At 37.6% G+C, this 26,098-nt stretch overlaps 1 protein-coding gene across 1 annotated transcript in view; it reads left to right on the top strand.

Moving 5' to 3' along the window:
• Positions 1 to 26,098, top strand: part of htt (huntingtin) — a 395,162-nt gene that overhangs the window by 24,671 nt on the left and 344,393 nt on the right. The window contains exons 5-6 of the mRNA XM_067768365.1: positions 7,714 to 8,433; positions 19,811 to 20,659. Of these exons, the coding sequence (XP_067624466.1) occupies positions 7,714 to 8,433; positions 19,811 to 20,659 (1,569 nt within the window). The remainder of the gene's footprint in view (positions 1 to 7,713; positions 8,434 to 19,810; positions 20,660 to 26,098) is intronic.

The raw sequence follows: 26,098 nt of genomic DNA, 5'->3' as shown, positions 1-26,098 counted from the left end.
ACAAAAACACTATTCGAGAGTTTAGGAGAATGTTTCGGATGTGGGCAGTACTTTGCCGGTACCCTCCGCTAACAGCATCTTCTAGCACTTGCCCGACTGTCACGGAAACAATTTTCTTGACTCTTTGAGCATTCGCGTCTTCAGATTTTATTAGCCACAGATCTTCGCAACCCTCTAAAAACTTTTCGTAATCTGAAGGGTATTCTGGACATTATTTCTTCTAGCCAGCATTACAAGCTCCTTGTATTAACGCTAGTGCTTCCCACGGCATTGTTGAAAACCGGTTGTACCCGTAGCAATGTTACGCATTAACGGATGTACGCTTAGATAGTTTGGTCGAAAATTATTGCACAGCAGAAGCGATTTTTGAGTGGAGAAGTTATCACCTGTCTGTTTTGTGAGAAGCCCCCGACAGCAATCCTTCTTTTCAATATTGACATGCTTACGTCTCAAAGTAGTGACGAACTTTCAAGTCCTAAAACTTGAAACATAATTCAAACCTCGACAATACAAATCTCTGCAAAAACCTACAAACTTTCAAACTTTTAATAAAAGTCCTATTCAACTCCAGTCTTTGGGATAACAATAGAAATATTTAGAGATGATTAGAAAATCCACTCAAATAAATTCTCATTGAGGCGGACACTAACACAAATGCCAAAAAGGACTAGCAAAATTCCCGCTAGGAGGCGCATGGGTCGAGATGATTAAATATAAATGCGCCGGATCCGGGCGCATCTTGCGCAACAAATATAAAAGTCTCGTATAAAATATCAACAGAAATCAGCTGTTCTATCAATCAAACATCTATACATTTACAAGCGCTTGCGCTGCCATCTGGCGAATGTTAGCAACTGCCAGTTATCAATCAAACATCTATACACTTACATGCGCTTGCGCTGCCATCTGGCGAATGTTAGCAACTGCCGGTAATGCAGTGTTAGTTCTAATCAAATATTCACAATTGTGCCATAGTACAAATAGATTTCTTTGTGCGCTCGTTTATTTTTAACAAATTATTTTAATAAAATAAACGAATCCCCACCTTTACAACCAAAACTTTATTTATAGATTTGGATCCCAAATAAGAGCGAATAAAATAATTAAAACAAAAATTTTTATGTTAAACGGTTTTATTGAAAACAATACTTGCATTAAGTAATAATAATACTAAAAGGTAGAAAATAATTAGGAAGGTCCTGGCAGTGGCGTAGCCAGAAAATTGGCGAGGGGGGGTTCAAAAAAAATTATTTTTTTCAGTTAAATAAATAAAAAAAATGTTGTCTTTATCTTTAACATTAAAGTACGTATATTTAGAATATGATATGAAAAAGGTTACATTAAAAACTCAAGCGAATGCGTCGGCTTTTCTTTGTCATTTCATCTAAAACTTCATCAACGATAACAATTTGATCACGGTGGATGCTTAGTGATGCACAGCCATTCAATCGATTTTCACGCATCGTGTTTCTCAAATAGTTTTTAATCAGCCTAAGAGTTGAAAAAGATCTCTCGCTCATTGCCGTTGTTACTGGAAGCGTACACAAGATTTTCAACAACATGTGAACATTAGGAAAAGACACAGAATCGCATTCCTGTAATATTAATCATAGATAACTTGATAAAAAAAAAACCGAAGTACCTCCTTCAGGAATAAGTAGAATTCATGCTTTTTGAGCCTATGCATGAGATCTAACGTATACTATATAAAATTCAAAAGAAAGAAACTGATCGAATAGAAAACAATTTAATTTAAAAAAGTCATATCTACACGGAAAACACTAATGTGTTTTTTACATTTTAAAATGTGAAAAACACATTATTTTTTCCTTTATCAAATAATTTGAATTTCACATTTTTGAAATGTGTTTTTGATAAGAAAAAAATGTAGATATTACATTATAATAATGTATTTTCCACATGGAAAATAATGTCAAATTTGCATTATATTTCAAAATAGGAAATGTGTACTTCGAAAAAATGCTGTAAATTTAACATTATTTAAATGTGGAGAATAAAATCAAAGCACGAGAATTAGTATCGTTTAGTTCGGCAAACAAACAGAACCGTAAGCAATGTTTATATGTATGTTTATATGTAGCTTGTCGCCGTGACGTAAGGGTAGAAGAATCATGCAAATATTCCGACGCATGGAGTTTTCATATTTGCCTTTTCATTCCGATGAAACGAGCAAACGCCTGAATTGATTATATTCACGCTGCGTGAATCACGCATGCAATAAGTTGGTTGATTTTAAATCAATGTCGATTATGTTCGTTTCAGCAAGTTGGATCATTGAACACGATCATGTTGCCGAATGTAATCGAACTTTGTTGTGTTCGATTTTTGCTGTTCTCTGATATATATGTAGATGGTCGTTAGGCAAATTTACAAGGAAACTTCTTTATGAAATTATAGTCAAAGTTAATATGTACATTTGTATATTTAATAAATTGCAGAATTATTATGAAACAGAATATGATTAAAACATAAATATTCACTTCATACATACATATGCTTGTATAATAAAAATATAATTGTACCAATAAAGTAAATACGTAGCAGAATTATAAAGAAATTTATTAACATAGACATAAAAACATCAAGTATTTGAACTGTAACGACCTAAACAATCAAATAATCCTGTGGCAAGGGGGGAGGGTTTAAACCCCCAAAACTGCCCCCTGTCGCTACGCCCCTGGGTGCTGGATACTAGTCATCACACGCCTCATCAATATAGGGCGTAGGTCAGACAACTAAATAAAATGTTGGGGCTTGTGAAATTTCTGAAAATGTGAGCCGTAGCATAACCTGATTAAGGTTCAGTTGGTCTTACTTATGATCAACAATAGAAATTTGACGCGTCCAACGCTTTTATTTAATTGTCTGATCAACGCCCAAGATTGATAAGGAGTGTGATGACTAGTACCTAGGACCTACCTACTTATTTTATAGCTTTCAGTATTATTATTACTTCATGTAAGTATTGTTAATAAAACCGTTTAACTTAAACATTTTTTTTTTAATTATTTTATTTTCAAGTTTTTAGTCTTTATTTAATTGCCTATTATTTCTCATTCTACTTAGTTCAATTAGTGACTCATTATTAGAAGGACTGTATCCTGACAATTTGTTACAATCTAAATCCTCAATACATAATCCTTCTAAAGATGACTCTGCGCCACGTATGCTTGTCCCTCCTCCAACTCCAAAATATTTTGATGTCACTTCTGCCGGACTGTATGTAATATTTGTTTCAGATATGAGCCAAATCGGGCATCATAAGTCGCTTTCTATTCATGTATGTATTATGTGCTCCAAATATGGACCAACTCGGACCACAAATACGATTTTTTTGAGTATCTCGATCCTTGCGGCACCTAGCGGCGATTTTTCTTCATAGGTCTCTTTCTATTCTTGTATGTATTATGTGTTCGAAATATGAGCCAAATCGGACCACAAATACGATTTTTTTGAATATCTCGATCCTTGAGCCACCTAGCGGCGATTTTTCTTCATAGGTCGCTTGCTATTCATGTATGTATGTGTGCTATCCACCTATCGGAGTTTTTGTTTCTTATTATTGCATTGTCATCGGATTCTGAACTATATTCCAAGTTTCAAACTTGTAGCTTATCGGAAAGTTACTTAAATTTTAATTACAAAATTCGTTCGCAACGGCCGTGCGGCCGGCCAGCTGGCCTGACAAGTCAAGCTAAATAAAACCGTTTAAAAAGGGACCTGTACATAAAAACAGCAAATAGATATAGTATATAAGATATTATTATTTAGAACCTGGGATCGGTTTATAAGAAGTTTCTTGTTGAACTAAAGACGTGAAATTTTCGACATAGCTTAGAGCCCTGTTGACAAGTAATATTAAGGCTAGAATTTCGGAAACTTACAATTAGTTCAGCGTGACTATGCAACAAAAGAATAAACAATTTACACTAGGTGGAACAAAGGTTGAGATAATTAGAAAGTGTATACGAGGCGGCCGGCGTGTTGTGGTGGTAGCGTGCTCCGCCTACCAAACCGGGCAGAGCCATATCAAAAATTTATATAAAGGGGTTTTTAATGGGAAACGAATATTTAAAGGGCGACCCTAGGAAGAAGTTTGGCAAACACTCCGATTGTATTTTTGCCATGAACAGTTTCTCAGTAAAAAAGCAACTGCCTAGCAGCTGCCGTTCGAGGTCTCCTGGAAGGTAAATCGCGCCAACTGAAAGTTTTTGAGAGTTAAAAAAAAATCTGTGTGAGGAAGCTGTAGCATACCAGTATAAGTGAATGGTTTTCTTTCTGGGTTTGTAAAGATACGTACATACATTTATAAAAACCCACATTCAGATGCATCTACTATTTTCATTGGAAATTAGTTTACAGAAATGTGAATTGTTGTTCTCCCTTCGTTATATCAAAGCAAAAGTGAGCTCAGACCCTAATAAACTACTCTAGCTAACCATTTCGCTCTTTGTGACTATAAATATTAAATTAAAAGTTCCAGAACAAGATAAATTTAATTGGTGGCAATTTGTAGCAAACGTTTCTCCCTACAGAAAAGTACTTACAACTTTATTTTCCATATTCTTGTTAAATTCTAACGATACTTACTTCAACTTTCACTTTGTGTACTCTTCTTCTTAAAAAAAAATTAAATTTTTCACTGTTTGTTAGGTTTGTTAATGTTTTTTATAGAGGCTTAAATATGAGATACTTTTGCTTTGGCAATGAGATAACGAAGTACTCGTAAGAGTCCCTGCAAGCGATGGTGAAATCGACAAAGCAAATAATAACTAAAACTACGCTAAAGACAAGCCTATAAACAACAACAAAAATACAGCATTTAGCATATTGACTAATGTAGCTGCATCCAGTTTCAATTGAAGAGGTCATCCAAAGGGAATTTCGGTATTAAACTTTGAATTCATCCAACTGTGCGGCATATGTTTATGCATAAATATGTACGTATATATGCAGACTACTGAGGCATTTTACATGGCTGTATGTATGTATACGCCCTCAGATTTTGCAAGTTAATTATAACAAGCAAATCGCCGCAAAAAAACTATACAGAAAAAAGTGGGTGGAAAACCGCATTTTTGTTTCTGCAAACTTTTGATTTGAATTTGGTTAGAGCTACGGCGTGAATGCTGGTTTTGGTCACAAAAGGAATAAGCAAAATTATGGCTCAATGCATTTTTTTTGTTATTAATCTCCTTCAGCACAGACATTTCATTTGGCCCAAGTATTTGCAAATCACAAACGACTCAACAAAAAAAAAAAAAAAAAAACAAAAAAACATGATAGGAGTGGGCGCGGAAAGCACAAAGTGTGCTGTCTCTCGTGACCTAAGGCTTGGTAGTGTAATGAATAGCTCTTCGGACCATCTCACCAGCCTACAGAAACTTCACTGTAGGTGTGATTGCATCTGCTTTATAGCGGTCTTAAGTAGATCCCGGGGATTTTAGGGGTTGATAAGCATAGCTTATAACAGCTATAAACAGCTTAATAGTTTCAGAGCTTCCGCACCCTAATTGTTGTTAGTAGCTGCTTTTCTTTCGCTAATTTATTACTTTTTGCCGATGACCCAAAATATTCGCCAAAGTTTAAGATGCTTCTCCGAAAGCTCTGAATATGATATATCAAGGCAGGATTCGAGAGTCCTTGATACGCCATCCTTATCAGGCCATGCGCATATCAGCTATAGCGTCCCCCTAAAAGGGGTAGACGGGAAATCCTAGGTCAGTGGACTGAAGCAAATTTCAGGAACATTTAGAAAAAAACTGCGACAACCCAAAGAAGATGCGACTATAGAAAAATTTCTGTGTGGACATGTTGTTGTTGTTGTTGTTGTAGCGATAAGGACAATCCCCGAAGGCCTTGGAGAGTGTTATCGATGTTGATGGCCCTTTGCCGGATACATATCCGGTACGTTCCGGTACCAAGCCCGACCATCTCGGGCACGATTTGTTATGACCACATAGGACCTTCTAGGTTATACCGCCCTCCCACACCCTAGATCCGTGAGAAGCTTGGGGTCGCCAGAGCCTCGGCTGTTAATGAAATAGGATTCGCCACGGATAGGTGAGGTTGAAAATTGGGTTTGGAGAAGCTATATATTGCGCTGGCAACCTGAAAGGGTTGCGCTACAGAACCCCTTGAATCTATTTGGTATTTTATTCGCCCCTTACGACAGGCATACCTACCGCGGGTATATTCTAACCGCCTAACTCGCTGGGGTCCTGTGCGGAAATCGAGTGCTCTAGCGAAACTTATTGTGCTTCAGTTCCACTTCAAGAGTCTTATACTGTACTGAAATCGTTTATAGGATTTAATGTTAGAAGAAAAACTCTACAGTGTTGTTCCCTTCTCGGCTATCTTCGGTACAAGCTCCAGTAAACTACACAGTTCCTATAACCGGGGTGGCCGCTCAGCATTGGTTTGGCAAACACTTCGAGTGTATTTCTGCTATTAAATGAAGGTAAACAAAACATTTACTTCAGTAAAAAATTATATATACTAACAAGAAAATTTAATGCAAAGTAGTTTCCTATATCAGAATAAAGTGGCCGGCAAACCAGTTTTTTGATGAGCGCTACGTTCTTTCTAAAACATATTTTACGGATTCTGATTTACAACAGACTATTCTGAAGTACAGTTTACAGTTCCTGAGGTACGATTTCCTATTTCTGAAGTAAAATTGACTAGTCTGACGCCCGTATTACGTTTTCCGAAGTACATTTGATTATTCTGAAAAATATTTTAATTTTTGAAGTACAATTTATTACTCTGAAACACACATTACGGTTCTGAAGTACAACTGATTATTGGGAAATACATTGTATAGCTTCTGCAGTACAATTGTTTTATTCTGAAATTAGTTTTATGAGTTCTGAAGTACAATGTGTACGTTTCCTGAAGTACCCCTAGAAAAGGTATAGATTAAGGGAAGCCTTTCTATGGCGTAAAATCAACCTCTTTTCTTAACACGTTTATATTAGCTTCAGGCTAGGCGAGCAAAGGAGAGTTAGACCCATCTAGCGGCAATAATTGACGTGGTTAAATAACTCGCTACAAAACGAGTTGTGCTTAATAGCGGAAACATGAACCTCTGTGCTACGGTGCTATCAACATTAAATATCTTAGTGGACTGTAGATACTAAAACGGCACCACTTGCGTGTTTTTTAGTATATTTAAATAATTTTGTATCCGCGTTTTTAGGATTTTTTTTTAGTCTAGCTATTAACACGCTTAAAAATATTCAAATAATTCAATTAAAAAAGTCTTCGATTATTTTTTTATAATTTTGTAAGTTTATTTATCGAATTTTGATATTCGAATATTTGATTTATTTAGATTCTTCGGATAATCGCAACTCAACGCTTATTCGATTTTCAAAATCGATCTTCGGTTTTGTATGAAGCTTTTACACAAACAAATTACGTATACGCCATTTATGATCCAAATACTCCTTCTTTGTTGAATCCTTGTTTATTTGATCGATTAGTAGATATTTAAATTTTGGAATAGTATATCTCAAAAATTGTGATATCCTCTGAAAGATTATGCACTAGAGATTCAGAATATTCTTCATATCATCACAACCTTCTTAATAGTCAGCCTTCCTATCAATTTGTGTTAATTATTTGGATATCAATTATTGTTTGCAAATACCATAAATTAATTACCAAATGTTTCTATATTTCTTACAGAATTTCTACTTAACGATCAACAACAACATAATGTACTTGGTGTACTTGGCTTACTACGTTTATTACTACCATTAATAATACATGGATTCTATGCTGATTGTACGGATGATTATGAAGATGACCACAGTACACCAAAGCACACAGGAATCAACAAAAGCAAAGCAAATAACTCCAAAAATCAAGGCAGCCTTACACATTCTACAACAACATTCACAGCATCAACCTCGAAGAAATCAACACCAACATCAACGCCAATCAACAGCAAAGAGTGCAGGCAAATTATTGAAATTTTCGATTATTGTTTGCATTTGTTGAATATCAGCAATGCATCACAACATTCCATCATAAATGCAGCACTTGAAGTCATCAATGCAATACTATTGGCACTTGATATTGCAAATTGTAATAACAACAACCATAGCAATGGTAAAAATAATAGTGATCTTATAAAAAGTTTGCAAGCAGGATTGTGTAATCAACAATTGCAACATGCAGAATATTTGCGACGAAGGAAATCATTAAAGAATCAAATATTCCAATTGAGAAATTATGAAGTGTCAGCCGCAGTACCAAGTGGGGTAAACATTGGTACAGTTGGTGTTGATTCAGTTATGCTGGAAGGTGGTCAGGAGGTAGCGTCAAGTACATGGCAAAAGGGAAGCGGAACAGAAGAAAATTGTGTTGGATTGAGTGGAATAGATGTTGACAGTGAAGGTGAAGGTAAGTAAGTCAATTTGTATATTTTCGCATGGTTGACAGAGGTGATGATGATTGTGACGATGGTGTTGAAGGTTGTGATGCTGATGATAACATTGGTCGTATTTGTGGTGGAATATAAATTAGGAATGCAAAATATGGCAAATGTAAAAGCGCAGCATTGCAACAATATGAAAAACAAAAAAAAAAAAAAATACCGAAGTCTGAAAAAGCTACGATATAGCCACTTCGGGTGGAAGTGAACATAATATACCCCGTAGCATAGATACGGGTGCGCATTTAAAGATAATAAAGTATTGTTATTTTCATCCTGATTTTGTTGTTACGAACTAATGAAATGCGATTTTAAAGCTTGGCGTTCTTGTCTTCTTGTGTCTTCTTTTTGGTAATTTCGATTGCTCAAAACTGCATTGCAGTTCCAGTTAAACAAGCCATCAGTTTTTATACTCAGCTGAGCAGAGCTCACAGAGTATATTCATTTTGTTCTCATAACGGTAATCCGTAACGGCATAAACTAATCGAGATAGATATAGACTTCTATATATCAAAATGATCTGCCCGTCCGTACGTATGTGGGTTCCTGGGCACCCATCTCAGATCGCTATTTAAAATGAACGAAATCGGACCGGAATCGAAAATTTCAAAAAACCGAAACTGACGCAGAATAGAAAATTAGTAAAATTTTGGACAATGGGCGTGGCACCGCCCACTTTTAAAAGAATGTAATTTAAATGTTTTGCAAGCTGTAATTTGGCAGTCGTTGAAGATATCATGATAAAATTTGGCAGGAACGTTACTCCTATTACTATATGTCTGCGAAATAAGAATTAGGAAAATCGGATGACGAACACGCCCACTTTTAAAAAAAAATTTTTTAAAGTCAAATTATAACAAAAAATTGAATATCTTTACAGTATATAAGTAAATTATGTCAACATTCAACTCCAGTAATGATATGGTGCAACAAAATACAAAAATAAAAGAAAATTTCAAAATGGGCGTGGCTCCGCCCTTTTTCATTTGATTTGTCTAGAACACTTTTAATGCCATAAGTAGAACAAAAATTTACCAATCCTTGTGAAATTTGGTAGGGCATAGATTCTATGTTCTACTGATTTCTGTGAAAATGGCCGAAATCGGTTGAACCCAGTTTTAATACACAGTCGACCGTCTGTCCTTCCGCTCGGCATTTAACACGATAACTTCAGCAAAAATCGATATATCTTTACTAAACTTAGTTTGGCCGAAATCCAATTATGACCACGCCCACTTTTTCGATATGGAAAATTACGAAAAATGAAAAAAATACCATAATTCTTTACCAAATCTGAAAAAACGGTATGAAACATGGCGATTGGATTGGTTTATTGACGCAAAATATAACTTTAGAAAATACTTTGTAAAATGGGTTTGACACCTACCATATTAAGTAGAAGAAAATGAAAAAGTTCTGCAGGGCGTGGTATTACATATATATAAATAAATTAGCGGTACCCGACAGATGATGTTCTGGGTCACCTTGGTCCACATTTTGGTCGATATCTCGAAAACACCTTCATATATACAATTAAGAGCCACTCCCTTTTAAAACCCTCACTAATATCTTTAATTTGATACCCATATCGTACAAACACATTATAGGGGCACCCCTGGTCTACCTTTATGGCGATATCTCGAAAAGGCATCCACCTATAGAACTAAGGCCCACTCCCTTTTAAATACTCATTAACACCTTTCATTTGATACCCATATCGTACAAACGTATTCTAGAGACACCCCTGATCCACCTTTATGGCGATATCTCGAAAAGGCGTCCACCTTTAGCACTAATAATTACTCCCTTTTAAAATACTCATTACCACCTTTCACTCGATACCCATATTGTACAAACAAATTATAGAGTCACCCCTGGGTTCACTTTTATGGCGATATCTCGAAAAGGAGTCCGCGTATAGAACTAAGGTTTACTCTCTTTTAAAATATTCATTAAAACCTTTCATTTGATACCCATATCCACCTTTATGGCGATATCTCGAAAAGGCGTCCACCTATAGAACTAAGGATTACTCCCTTTTAAAATACTCATTAAAACCTTTCATTTGATACCCATATCGTACAAACACATTCTAGAGTCACCCCTGGTCCACCTTTATGGCGATATCTCGAAAAGGCGTCCACCTATAGAACTATGGCCCACTCCCTTTTAAATTACTCTTTAATACCTTCCATTTGATACCCATGTCATACAAACACATTCCTGGGTTACCCTAGCTTCATATTCCTACATGATGATTTTTCCTCATTTTGTCTCCAAAGCTCTCAGCTGAGTATGTAATGTTCGGTTACACCCGCGCTTAGCCCTCCGTACTTGTTTTAAGTAAGTTGTATTTAACGACTTGAATCAGGACATAGACGATAGCGACTGCAAAGTGGGGCTATGATGATGACACGCGGATATAGATCCGATACCTTCCGGTAACAAGCACCATTAAGGTACAAGCCCGACAATCTTGAAAATGATTTGATATTACCGCATTGAGCCTTCTCGATCATCCAGCCCCACCTCCTCATTCCACGAGGAATTTGGGGTCGCCAGGGATTCGGCTGATAAAGAAACAGGATTCGCTACGAGTAGGTCGGCTTAAATAACCCAATTGTCAACCTCACCTTCCCAGAGCTATAAAGCGCGCTAGCATGCCGCAGGTATATTCTAAGTCCCATAGCCCGCTAGGGGTTTCGTGGCTTTATCGTCGTCCGCAGTTATTCGCTATTTATAAAGAATGTCGCTACACAATGGACTAAAGCAGAGTCAAAGTGGGCGGCTTTTTCGGTGTGCTCCTAAATTGTATGTCATTTTAAGTTCACAAATTATAAATTTCAAACTAATATCATTCTGTGTGAAATATAGCACTTCGGGTTATAATAAACAAATAGGACGACATACACTACCTACACATGACAACGCGCAGCCCAACAGCATGCCAGAATAGTACACAAGAGCTATACAGAAACACATTGTCATCTACATCAATGTTGTTGTTGTTAAAAGTAGCAATAGTGACTTCATCTTGCACCGCTCTACACAGTGACTCTTTTGGTGGCGCTTTCTCTCTTGTTGTCCCCTTTGATGATGTTGACTCATCAGACACAATGCTGATGATGGAGGTAATGCAAATAATGCAAAATCTACTGTATTTTAATTTGTCTTATTCACCTCCTTGCACTTCAATTCGCTGCTTGTTCGAGTGTGCACTCGAATGAAGGGCAATTTGCTCAGATCTCACGTTTGACTTTTAACGCGCGTTGTTTGTTAAAATTGTGGTAAGTGATTTTTTTTTCACAGAACTGGGGTTGGGAAATGTTTTTGCTTTTTATGATGATGTATAATTTTTCTGTTGGTTGTTTGTGTTTGGTGATTTTGTAAACTTTATTGTTTATTTGCTTCTTTGATTTTTTGTCCTTACCATGAAAAATAATATTTAATTACCGAATGAAAAATAGCGAATAATTTTGGTGTAACTATTTGCGTAATATTTTAAAGCCACGTGCTTGGTTAGCAAATGAGTTTCTCTGTCGAATAGAGAATGCAAATTGTGCGTAAATAAAACTTAGTTTACTCTGTCATTGTGAGGTAGCATATTAGGTAGATTTAATAATATCACACCGAAGATCCTGGGTTCACGCACCGAAAAAAGCCACATCAAAAACTTTAGAAACAAGTTTTTTCAATTAGAAGAAAATTTTTCTAAGCGGGGTCGCCCCTCGGCAGTGTTTTGCAATCACTCCGAGCGTATTTCTGCCATGAAATACTCTCAGTGAAAACTCATCTGCCTTGCAGATGCCGTTCGGAGTCGGCATTAAACAAGTAGGTCCCGTCCCGCCAATTTGTAGGAAAACAAGTAAAGGTGTCTAAGTTCGGGTGTAACCGAACATTATATACTCAGCGTGAGCTTCAATTGTACATTTCATTTCAGATAAATTACTTGTTTACATAATACGTGGCACCGGCCGTTTAAAAAAATGTCTCCCCATTTCCTCTTACAATAAAACTTGATAAGTGAAATATCATTGATTCGAAACTATTTTTTGCTAAGTTATAGCTTATTATTCTAGTCTACGACTCTTTTAAACTTGTTTTATAACTAAGTTGCCGTCGTCTTTAACCGATCCCGTCCATTTGTACTAGAAATATTTCCTGCTATAAGGAAAATATCTGTACACAATTTCACAATGATATGTTAATTTTTCTTCGAGTTATGGCTCCCGAAACATAGAAAATTGCTTAGTCGTAAAAGGGGCGGAGCCACACCCATTTTCAAAAATTTTAGTGTTTTCCAATTTAATGTTATAATTCAATTTAGGAAGTAAAATTCTATTGATACAAAGCTCTTTTCCGCTAAGATATAGCTTATTTTATTCGACCACGACCCTTCTAAAAATCTTTTATATAAAAGTGGGCGTGGTATTTAACCGATCTCGCCCATTTTTTCTAGAAATATTTCCTGCTATAGGGAAAATCTGTGTACCCAATTTTATTACGATCCATTAATTTTTCTTCGAGTTATGGCTCCCGAAACATAGAAAATTGCTTAGTCATAAAACGGGCGGTGTCACGCCGATTTTTAAAAATTTGAAGTTTTTCTTATTTATTGTTATAAATCCACTTGGGAAATGAAATACCATTGATATAAAGCTCTTTTTTGCAAATATATGGCTTTATTTATTCGTCCACGGCCCTTCTAAAAATCTTTTATATAAAAATGGGCGTGGCCCTTAACCGATTTCGTAAATTTTTCTTCAAAGCATTCCTTATATTAAAGGCAACCTCTCTGCCGAATTTTGTTACGATAGGTTTAACGGTTTTTGATTTATGATGAATAATATTTGTAAAATTGATTTTATCACATGTGGGCGGTGCCACACCCATTTTAGAAAATTTTTTCAAATTTTTATCAAGAGTCTCAATATAAGTCCACATGTCAAATTTCAACATTCTAGGTGTATTATTTACTAAACAATCAGGTTATTTGTGTTTTACAAAATGTTATATATGTATATAAAAAGTGGGCGTGGCTATCAGCCGATTTCGCTCATTTTCAATACCAATCTATTCTGGGTCCAGAAAAGCTCGCGTACCAAATTTGGTGAAGATATCTCAATATTTACTCAAGTTATCGTGTTAACAGACAGACGGACTGAAGGACGGACGGACGGACGTGGCTCAATCAAATTTTTTTTCGATGCTGATGATTTTGATATATGTAAGTCTATATCTATCTCGATTCCTTTACACCTGTACAGCCAAACGTTATCCAATCAAAGTTAATATACTCTGTGTGCCAAGCATGCTGAGTATAAAAATATGAGCACAACGCAAATTGGAAGAGAAGCTCGGCCTTAGATCCCTTAAGAGGTTATCGCGCCTTACATTTATTTATGTAATAATTTTTTACCTCGATCTTTAAGTTAACGTCCAATAAGCCCGAAGTTTTGTACCACACAGGAGCTTTAATTGTATCTTTACATAAAAAGTAAAGCGCATTCAAAGTATTGTGAGGCGCGCTCCTATCCAATACCAGTATCAAAGTTAGCCACGTAAGGCTAATCCTGTGGCTGCGGCGAGTTCAAGTTCCTTACGTTAAGAAATATGAAACTTACCAGCAAAAAGAAATCTATTGTCCTTTTCTCTTGGATTTCGGTTAGACAACCCCGTTTCCGGCGTTGCTTCCAACCTCTCTCCGATTTCGGTCCCTTAGGTTTTTTTTCCTTAGGTCTCTACACGCTAGCCGCGCTTCGAGAAAATGTATTATTTCTTTTCTTGTATCTTTTCATGTACATAACTTGAATTTAAAATTATTATAACTTAATATATACATGCATGTGAGTATAGTTGGTGATATGATTTTATGAAACAATACTGTCTGCAACTGGATACAGACGTGAGTTTAAATTTCAGGTATTTAACTTAGCATACAGTAATGAATATTTGTTATTGCAATGAATTAAAGATTTTTAGTGTATTAAATATATTACTAATAAATTTCTTGAAAGACTCGATGAATTCTTGATTCCGTGAAATATCTATTATGTTGTATGGTTGTATGTTGAGCTCCTTGCAAAGGGTTTCATGAATTCTTCTCGCATTCTGGTACCTGGGACACGAGTAGATTAAGTGACTAATTGACTGTGCTTCTCCCTCGTTGCATGAACATAAGTCTGTATCAATAATATGGAAGCGCTTCAAGTAGGCTTTGCAGAAACTGTGACCAGTTAAGCACTGCGTCATTTCGAATGAAATTCCAAATCTTTCACTATATATCTCTGCTTCTTTTGGCGCCTGGAAGAACATTTTTGTGGTACTGCCTGTCGATTCATCTGTGTATTCACGACGCCATGCTTCTTGCGTTTCTTGTTGTATAATTGCCTTAGTATAGCTCATTGGAAACTTTTTGTAAACAGGACTTGTTGTCAGACCTGCCGCTTCCTTCGCTGCTTTATCTGCTTGCTCATTTCCGTCGATACCAGTATGAGCTTTTACCCAAGAGAAATTAATTTGGTTTTTTTGACGTAGAAAGAACAACCGCTTATGTATTGACGCTATTAATGGCGTCGTACTGCTTCTATTTTTGATAGCTTCAAGACATGATTGGCTATCACTAAAAATGTGTAGGTTTTGTGTTGCCAAGTACTTTTGAGCCCAGAATAGCGCAGAATCGATTGCGTACGCTTCAGCTTGGAACACGCTGCATACATTGTGAAGCTTAAATATTTCTTAGGTTAGGTTAGGTTAGGTGGTAGCTGCCCTGATAAGGATAGCTCACTTGGACAACACGAAGGTCCGTTGTGATACCACATACACCAAAAATAATGGTGACTTAGATCTAGCTACTTAGAGAATCGTTGGGTAGCAACGATAAAGCTCCGAACGATACCGATCTCAACTTTGGATAAATCCTCGAGAGATCCAAGTGAGTCGCGACCGAAGTACTTTCGCCTAGTTCTGGCAAAAGCTGGGCAATCAAGCATAAAGTGATTTGGTGATTCCACCCCATCATCCTCCATACAGCTGCAGCAGGATGGAGTTTCCAGTATATTGAGACGTACCGCATGGACACCCATGGGACAGTGCCCTGTCAAAACCCCTATGACCATTGATAGGTTAGCCTTAGTGAACCCAATTATTTCAGCAGACCTCCTGCTATCCACTTTCGGCCAGAAAGATCTTGCTACCCTGCAAGACGTGGTGCCCGCCCAACGTTTGCTGAGTTGACTTGAGGCCCAGCTATGGAGGAGCAATCCACAGGTGGCCAGCGGGATCCCGAAATCCCTACAGCCATCTTCATCCGGTTCAGTTGTACCGATGCGGGCTAAGATATACGCTTCACAGTTACCCGGGATATCACTATGGCCCGGGACCCAGATAATCTTAATTGTAAAATAATTCGATGCAATCGCAAGCGAGGTTAAGCATTCCCAGGCCACCCTCGATCGCACTGTAGTTGAGCTCAAGGCCTTGGTAGCCGCTTGGCTATCAGAGTGATGTTAAATTCCCTAACCGTAGTAGAACTGGATAGCACTCCATCCACCGCATCCTTAATCGCAGCAACTTCCGCTTGGAATACACTGCAGTGATCAGCCAACTTAAACTTGCGGCTTACATTTAGCTCTTGACAAAAGACCCCACCCAGAGGAGAGGAGATAGGACACCCTCCTGTGGAGTGCCCCTGCACACCTTCCTGTTAATTATGGCCCCTCCCCACTCCGCTGCGAAAATTCTGCCGCATAGAAGTTTGCTAATAAATTCAACCAGAGCCGCCTCGACTGCCAAACCCAGCAATGTCTTTCGATTGCCCCCAGTAAGACATTGTTAAAAGCCCCCTCGATGTCTAGAAAGGCACCCAGAGCATACTCTTTGTATTCTAGGGACCCCTCTATTTGCTTTACAATCGAATGGAGAGCCGTTTCCGTCGATCCGCCCTTGCAGTACGCATGCTGTGAAGCCGACAGTAACCCCCGCGGTATCCTTTCCCGTAGGTACAGGTCAATCAATCGCTCAAACGTTTTAAGAAGAAACGACGAGAGACTGATTGGCCTGAAATCGTTAGGTGATACATGAGAGCTTCTGCCGGCCTTCGGAATGAAAATAACCCTAATCGTGTGCCAAGACTTCGGGATATAGTTAAGCCTGAGGCAGTTAGTATAGATGATGGCCAACCAGCGACAGGAAATCCCCAAAGACTTTTAAAGTTGCGCAGGAATGATTCCATCCGTGCCCGGGGCTTGAACGACCCTATAGCCCATGTTATTTGACTTTCCCGTATTGGATTACAGTCCCTTATTCGAATACATTTTTGCTTTTGGATTCAGTTTCGGGATCGGTATCGTGCGCTGATCTAGGCACCCATAGGTATGTATGTAAGCAGTCAATTACGACGATTTGTTTGTCGGTACTTGATCAGCTACCAGGCAAATAACTTGCCAGATCTTTGCCGGAGCTTATAACAATGATAACCGGATTCCAAGCAGGGCTGAAATCAATGAGCTTTTACTACATAGTTGTTAAATTTTCCGTCTGTAGATCCAGTGGAGTGTAAAAGTGCGTGTGTAACGTTTGATGATTTGCCACAGTTGCGCAGCCATTTTCAATCCCATCTCTTACATTGTAATTCGTTCACTATTAGCACCGCATTAACATATGTAAGTAAACTAGGTGCTAGAAGCGGTATCTGATCCGTATACTAAAGGACTTCATCGAACTCTTAAGGCGAGAAGCACCTTGTTATAAGTTACTAATTCCCAAGTGTAAAGGATTATAATGCCATCACTCCAAAAAAACCTCCGACAAGTTTTATTGCTTATTTAATAATTTGGGAAAAATTTAAACAACGTGACATCAAGATGGACAATGGGGCAGCTGTTTCGATTATACCTTGTAAATCTCTTCAAAGCCTTTTCTCCCGGGAGTGGGAGTCGAATTTCTGTTAAAAGAAAAATAAAAAGAACGGCCTGCCCCGAAAAAATAGACAGCCGGCCTTTACATCCCAATTGGAATGGACACAGTTGCAGTGAGCTACTGAGAAAAGAGGGTAGTTTTTTTTAATAGAAAGTACACCAAGCTCGAAAGGCATTAGTGCACGAAGTTTGATATCGTGACTGCTAGGAGTTATCCCTGTCCAGAGCGTTACAATAACATGAAGACAACACCTCTCGATGGGGATAAAATCTGTGCTGAACTGCTTGAATTAGTCGCAATGAGAATGGCAATATCCCGGCAGGAAATGTGTATGAAAAATCTCAATAAGACTCATGTGAATTGCAATATGATAAGGAGATGCTTAGAAGTCGCTATGTCTGACGCATTTTTGCTCGAAAAAGTTCAAAAGACATTGAGAAGCTCTTATAGCCCCGCCAGTTAAAGATCTTTCCGAGTTTCCAAAAGCAAGCAACCATTATGTGAAAACTTGGTTGGTGTTATCGCACAAATCGCATGCAGGGCATAAATGACGTATGTGGAGGTTGATTCTGAACAAGTAAGAGTTTAACCTGATACAGTACCCAGAATAATTGGGTCAGAGTTACTCGTGTTTCCCTAGGCAGTCTGTTTTCCTCTTCTGCAAGAGTTGGATGATATATATTGATAACAGCGTTTACCGGGCGCGACGTAGCGAAGGTATTTACCGACTAAAAAGAAGATTAGGCCCACCTCTTTATGTTTATCTGGATCAACCAGTGACTTGATAGGTACCGTATTTTATCGTAGTACTTACGGATATGTTTTCTTCTCACTCAGCAAAATTCAGAAAAAGCTGTATCTTCGCTATTTCATTACGCTTCTTTAAGTTGAACTCTTTTGCCTCAATGTGTAGGTGGTGTTTAGGGGTCCTAAGAAGACATCCCGTGATAGTTATGAGCGCAGTATTTTGGCACGCCTGTAGTCTTTTCCAGTGTGTGTTTTTTAAGTCAGGGCACCAAAGCGGCGACGTGGATCACATTAGCGGCGGCGAACTACTTTGTAAGTTGCGCTGCCGTCAGTCGACTTGAGGATTTTGTTGTGGCTTTGTACTTTAGATACGATTTCGAAGACATGCGCCTTGAAGGTGAGAGTGTTATCCATCGTCAACCCTAAGATCTTTACTGCTTTAACGTAAATCTCCTATTTTGCTCCATTTGTTCCTTCCACGTCTTGAATTGAGTGGCCGTGGACTTGGCCGGCAATAGTTTGAGAACGCGCGAGGTGAAACAGAAAGGGTGGGTAGATAACTATTTGTTTTGGAAACTAATTAGTCTTTTGAGGGGCCAGGAGCTGTTGCTATTATCGTGCAGTTGTCGGCATAGAAAATGTTGGTAGCTGGTTTTGGTGGGGAAGGGAGCTTTAATATGTACAAAATAAACAAAAGCGTTAAACAGAAGCGGGGATAGGACACCACCCTGCGCCGACCCCTTTATAATCCTCCTAGGTTTGAGGATTCGTTTCTAAATTGAACCGACGCTTGCCAACTTCTCAGATAATGTGTGGTCCATCCTTTAGGCAAGGGGGAAGGGTTTACCTTCTATGTGTTGGAGACGTATGCGGTGGTTAACTGTGTTAAAAGCTGGTAAAGTGACACGAAAACCGTCCTAGGATGTGGTTTTGAGTGGTTCAGTCTGCAATTTATGTCTGTGTTAAGGGCGTTTGGCACGATGGTAGTGATATTCATTTTACGGAAGCCACGCTAGTGGCTGGCTAACCGAACACTTGCGTTTAAATGAGGAAAGCAGAAAGCTAAGCGGTTTGAGATGAAATCGCTTAAGCAATAGTCAACCAAACAACTACTATTGTGACCGAGCAAATGAAATGTTCATAAGATTAGCCAGATAAACGAAAATAACCAGGTGGGGATGTCCACCTATACATACAAACGAACACATGCATTACATGTATTTTGTTTTTGTAATACTCCGGTTTAAGTTCTAAAACGTCCTGCGCCAGAAGTTGATATGTCAAAGCAGCTTAAAAAAGTACCAATCAGCTGATTTCCTTACATCTGTATGGTTCCGCCACGATAAACTGTTTAGCTAGATGGAGCTTTTTTTTCAAGCTCGCTTGCAAAAAAAAAAAAAACAATTATCGCAGCTTGTGGAGAGGGTTGTGACTACCATTAGTGGTAAGCGTGATTGCGAAGATGTCCTCACAGTAACGACGATTTCTTCAAAGCTGTCGTTGCAATTCACTGTGAATGAAAGAATATTTACCAGAGTCTTATACGGAACTTTTTTATTAAGTAAATGAAAAAAATAAAACATTGGTTCCTATTTCAATGCTAGCTTAGTTTACATACCTAGCTACAGCCTACGCTTCTTATATTTACATATGCCCATCTATTTCTTTACATAATTACAGTTGTGTTGAGGAGAGCTCCAAATATTCGTTATGCCGGTCGTAGCGTCAGTGAGTGTCTTGTTGACGAAGATGATGATGATGGCGCACATAGAACCGCATTGTCAACAGATTTAGTTGCCGTTGCGCATACTGATGTCAATCCAATTGGAAGAAATGTTTATGCTGATAGTGTTGTTGTTGGTAGTGTACTTGACGATGTTGATGATGACGGTGACTTTACAACACTTTCGGAAATAAATGAACCGCAACAGCTTAGAGCATCAACAGCAATTGCTATGGTGCCGCCATCATATGCGCTTACTACAACAATTGACGCTGATAATCTGATTGATGCAATCGACGCGACAGCGCCAACGTCAACGACGGAAACTGTCAACGCCGCAAGCAATAATAGCAGTCGCGTTGTGCATACAAAAACTCAAGGTATGCAATCACAAAATCCAGACTCACAACAAATAGAACAACAACGACAAATGCTTGAAAGGCAGGTAAAACCGCAAAATTTGCTTACTGCAACCAACAAGCGAATTGATGCTGCTCTTGGCGCTGGCGTTGGCGGTGGTGGGGGTAGTAGCGGCAGTGGCAGCAGTGGCAGCAGTGATGACAAATCACAACATTTGAGTGACATCGACAATGAATCCTTCAATAGCATTGATTTTGAAGCGGAAATCACAATAGCAGGAATGAGCGGAGCAAATGCAGATGATAGATCCCTGAAAGCTAGGAAGGTAGAGGATTCTAACAACGAAATTGACGCTGTCGATAATGTGGCTGCTGGCAATAGCAAACTGAGCAGCAGCAATAGTGACACAATTGGCTCGTTTTTTAACAATTTGATTTCAAATGCAGGTAAGGTATTAAAGAAAAAAGTCCCAAACCAAAACACAAATATAGCAATGGTGCTGCAAGCCTTAGTTGAAATAGCTGTTATTGTTTTTCCACACATACATGTTTGTTTTTAAACGGTTTTATTTAGCTTGACTCTGTGTAGCGTTGTTTACGAATTTTGTAATTGAAATTTAAGTAACTACCCGATAAGCTACAAGCTTGAAGCTTGGAATATAGTTCAGAACCCGATGACAATGCAATTATAAGAAAAAAACTCCGACAGGTGGCGCAGATCGAAATATTTCAAAAATCGTATTTATGGTCTGATTTGGCTCATATTTGGAACACATAATATATACATGAATAAAAAGCAACCTATAAACAAAAGTTACCGCTAGGTGGCGCAAGGATCGAGAAATTAAAAAAAGTCGTATTTTTGCTCCGATTAGGCTCATATTTGGAACAAATATTACATACATGAATAGAAAGCGGCATATGAAAAAAATCGCCGCCAGGTGGCGCATGGATCGTATTTGTGGTCAGATCTGGCTCATGTTTGGAACAAATATTACATACTGTCCGGTAGAAGTGACAAAACAAGTTGGGAGTTAGATTGTAACAAATTGTTAGGAAAGTCCTTGTAATAATGACTCACTAAATGAACTAAATAGAACTAGAAATAATAGGCAATTGAATAAAGACTAAAAACTATAAAAAATAAAATAATTACAAAAAAAAAAAAAAATTAAGTTTGGCGGTTTTATTGAAAACAATCAGTGTTGCCATTTTAGTGCTTTTGGAGCCAGATCTAGCCCTTTTGGTGCAATTCCGCTTATTTGCAATTTTCTACTAACGTTCGTATCGCTAAACTGTTGAATAAATATGGTCTTTATTAGACTACTTTGAAAATATTCCACAATATCACTTATACTTCGCAACTGATAGCGTGCTTAAATCAAACTGATTGCCATGCCTCAGCTGGCGTTGCTTTTATACTCTTCGGTTTCCTCGTTTGCATATTTCCAGGCGTTTCTAGAATTTACTATTTGTTTACCAGCTATAAACTCACCAGCTATAACTACAGATGCACTATTATAGCTTCTCGCATAGCCATATGTGCGTGTATATGTGAGTGATACTTACATCGATGATTGCCTACTTTTGGGAGTATCTCAGATATATGCATGTGTTTGTGCGTTTCTCTCCGCAGTTGTATGGACATAATGATTGATTTGTGTATGTGCATACAAGTCACTGCTCAGTATCGGCTTAGAGATGATAGTATCCCTTAGTGTTGCTAATATGCGTCACAATATGTTTCGTTATGTATGATGTGGCAACTCGGTACTGAGCCGATAACAAAAACTTTAATCGATAAACTGTGTCATGAGGTTGTATATTTGCTTTCTAGCTTGTGCAACAGCATAGTGTCACCTTCTAAGAGTTTCCCGTACTTTATTTTAATTATACTTTTGAAGAATATATACGTATTAAAAAATAAGGTAAATGTATAGCCGAATTCATTGAAAGACAGGTGCGTAATATATGTCGCGACTTCATAATTAAATTAATAGAACAATTAAGGCAAAGCTTGCCCCGCAATATAGAAACGCTTAGCACAATAGATTTCTTTTCGGTTGAAAACACATTGAGAATTGTAAAACCCCAAAGCTTTTCATATTTCACAAATAAAAAAAATAAAAAAACATGTACAGCACAGATGAAATAAAGAGATTACAAATGTAGTGGAAAAATATCTATCTTCAAAATTGGAAAAATGTGACTTCAACATTAAGTTTTTGGTTCGATGTTAAACAGTAGCACAGTATAATTCCAAAAGCTTGTCAATTTTGTGCTGCCACTAACTAATGCTGGAGTTGCAAGAACGTTTTCAAACATGAGTTTGATTAAAAGCAATCACAGAAACAAAATGAGTTTATTATGTTGAATTCGCTTCTGACAATAAGAAGTGGTCTTAAACGGCTGAATAAACACTGTCATTACTTTGAAATAAACAACGATATCTTAAAATTAATGAGCACAAAAAATATTTATGAGTGAAGCAAAAAAAAATATTTCATCTTCTGAGGACGAAATCATAGATTTTGAAGTCTAAGGCCCTTCAAATATATCTCGTCACAACATAAACTTGTATATCGCACACGTGTATTTTAATGGTGATTCGTACACCCGTACGACGTAAAAAATTGAATAAAAAAATTGGAAAAAATTTAAATAAATTTTCATCGGCCAACATTTTGGCAAGTCGTAGTAGTGTGCAAAATACTTCTTACTTTTTAACCTTACCACCAATGGCAAAACAAAAGTTAAAAAAAACGTATTTTTAAACGGTTTTATTTAGCTTGACTTGACTGGTTGGCACGAATCTTGTAATTGTAATTTAAGTAACTACCCGATAAGCTACAAGCTTGAAACTTGAAATATAGTTCAGAACCCGATGACAATGCAATAATAAGAAAAAAATCGCCGCTAGGTGGCGCAAGTATCGAGATATTCACAAAAATCGTATTTGTGGTCCGATTTGGCTCATATTTGGAACACAAAATACATACAAGAATAGAAAGCGACCTATGAAAAAAAAACGCCGCTAGGTGGCGCAAGTATCGAGATATTCACAAAAATCGTATTTGTGGTCCGATTTGGCTCATATTTGGAACACAAAATACATACAAGAATAGAAAGCGACTCATGAAAAAAAAAACGCCGCTAGGTGGCGCAAGGATCGAGATATTCACAAAAATCGTATTTGGCTCATAGTTGGAACGCATAATACGAACAAGAATAGAAAGCGACCTATGAAAAAAATCGCCGCCAGGTGCCGCAAGGATCGATATATTCACAAAATCGTATTTGTGGTCCGATTTGGCTCATATTTGGAACGCATAATACATACAAGAATAGAAAGCGACCTATGAAAAAAATCGCCGCTAGGTGGCGCAAGGATCGAGATATTCCCAAAAATCGTATTTGTGGTCCGATTTGGCTCATATTTGGAACGCATAATACATACAAGAATAGAAAGCGGCCTATGAAAAAATCGCCGCTAGGAGGCGCAAGGATCGAGATATTCACAAAGTCGTATTTGGGGTCCGATTTGGCTCATATTTGGAACGCATAATACATACAAGAATAGAAAGCGACCTATGATGTCCGATTTGGCTCATATTTGGAACAAATATTATATACAGTCCGGTAGAAGTGACATCAAAATATTTTGGAGTTGGAGGAGGGACAATCATACGTGGCGCAGAGTCGAGTAAGGTCTTTGGAAGGATTATGTATTGAGTACTTAGATTGTAACAAATTGTCAGGAAAGAGTCCTTATAAAAATGAATCACTAAATGAACTAAATAGAATGAGAAATAATAGGCAAATAAATAAAGACTAAAAAATTTAAAATAAAGTAATTTAAAAAAAAATTTTAAGTTAAACGGTTTAATTGAAAACAATACTTACATGAAGTAATAATAATACTAAAAGCTAGAAAATAATTAGGTAGGTCCTAGGTACTAGTCATCATACTCCTCATCAATCTAGGCCGTTGATCAGACAATTAAATAAAAGCGTTGGGCGCATCAAATTTCTATTGATAGTCATATATAAGGCCAACTGAACCTTAATCAGGTTATGTTACGCCTCACATTTTTAGAAATTTCACGCGCCCAACTCTTTTATTTAATTGTCCTAGATAGATGAGGAGTGTGATGACTAGTACCTAGGACGTACCTAATTATTTTCTAGCTTTTAGTATTATTATTACTTAATGTAAATATTGTTTCAATAAAATCGTTTAACTTAAAACATATTTTTTATTAATTTATTACACAACTATGTAAATGAACTAAGTTTACAGTGGTCAGAGTTAAAATCGAATTTTTACATTTTATTTAATAGAATACGATTGCGGGTTCGAATCGAATAGGCATCGACCTAAATGAATTTAAGTTACATACATATATTAAATACCATATTGTAAGAGGCGATTAAAATCCACAAGCACGAAGGTGCTAGGGAGCTTGTACCAAAAGGTCCTAGTACAAAATAGATTCAAGGGGATTGATAAGGGCAGTTCTTAGCTTCTGAAACCCAATTGTTAACCTCACCTACGCGACGCAAAGGAAAGGCTCTGTCGACCCCAAGTTCCTCATGTAAAGTCTAGAGGGTACAATGAGGTCATATAAATCATTCCCGAGGTGGTCTCGCCAGTACCATAATAGTGCCTGTTACCGGAACGTACCGGATTTATATCCCGCAAGAGACTATCAACATCGATAACATTCCCCAAAACCTTCGTGGAGTGTCCTTATCGCTACAACAACAAGTACAACACCATTTTCAGTTGTAAATGAGAGAGCGTCAGAAGTAAATGCGAAAACTTTATATGGAAATGAAAATAATCAATTGCAAAGTTTGAAACTTGAGAAACATCAAATGAAATCTTGAAAGGGTCAATTGAATATGAGAACCATTGTGGATAAAACAAGTGTAATAACTTCTGCATGGACGTCAAAATTACAAATAGAATGGAACACCTGATTTTTATTTGACTATTGCTTTCTCATTCTGTATCTCTTTCTATCAACCCCTGAAGATAGCTGACCCTATGCGCCGCCATATTGAGCACCCTGTCAAACCGCTGCCAAAATACGAAAAAGTTGCCATATTTAACATCCTGTTAGACAGTTGACAGATAAGATATCACACTTGTTTTATCCACTATGATGAGAACGATTGTAAATTCGAAAGCGTCACTTCGACAAGAGAATATGCAATTGTAAATCAGAAATCGTCATTTGTAATTGAGAATATAAAAAAGTAATAAAGACAAATAAGGTATGGGGCAATAGCCATATCCTGTTAGGATAATAACAATTGATGAGAAATTATTACTGGCACATCCTCGAGTTAGATTGTATTTTTATGGAACGCATGTAATGCTGAAAATGAAATGCGCTCGCGCAATATATGTGAAGTAAGTCGTAAAAATCGGGGTGACATGCATTATATATACTTACACCATACCGCCGCTGCAATAGAAGACGAATGAGAGGGCAAGGTGTGTGTTGCACAATTTTGTCAAGGAGTTGCCAGCGCAATTTATAATTTCTCCAACCCAATTTTCAACCTCTACTTCACATAGCGAATACGGTTTTCTTAGCAGTCGAGGCTCTGGTGACCCCAAGTTCCTCGCGGAATAAGCGGGTTGCATAACCTAGAAGGGTCAATGTAGTCATGGTCTGGCTTGTATCCCAATGGTGCTATTTTTCGGAGCGTACCTGATCAATGTCTGGACAAAGAATCATCAAATACCTTATTTTGCGTAGTAAAATTACTGGAACCAATGTGTCGAGAATAGATCCAAGTCGGTTTAGTGTCCATTAGCCTCTTAAGCAGCGGTCTGAAAAGTTTAGGTTAAGAATTATTATTTCATTTTTCCGC

This window comes from Eurosta solidaginis, chromosome 1 (assembly GCF_040869045.1).
Source record: "Eurosta solidaginis isolate ZX-2024a chromosome 1, ASM4086904v1, whole genome shotgun sequence".
Classification (NCBI taxonomy): domain Eukaryota; kingdom Metazoa; phylum Arthropoda; class Insecta; order Diptera; family Tephritidae; genus Eurosta; species Eurosta solidaginis.
The sequence above is the reverse complement of the archived record's forward strand: the minus strand, read 5'-3'. Positions and strand labels throughout refer to the sequence as shown.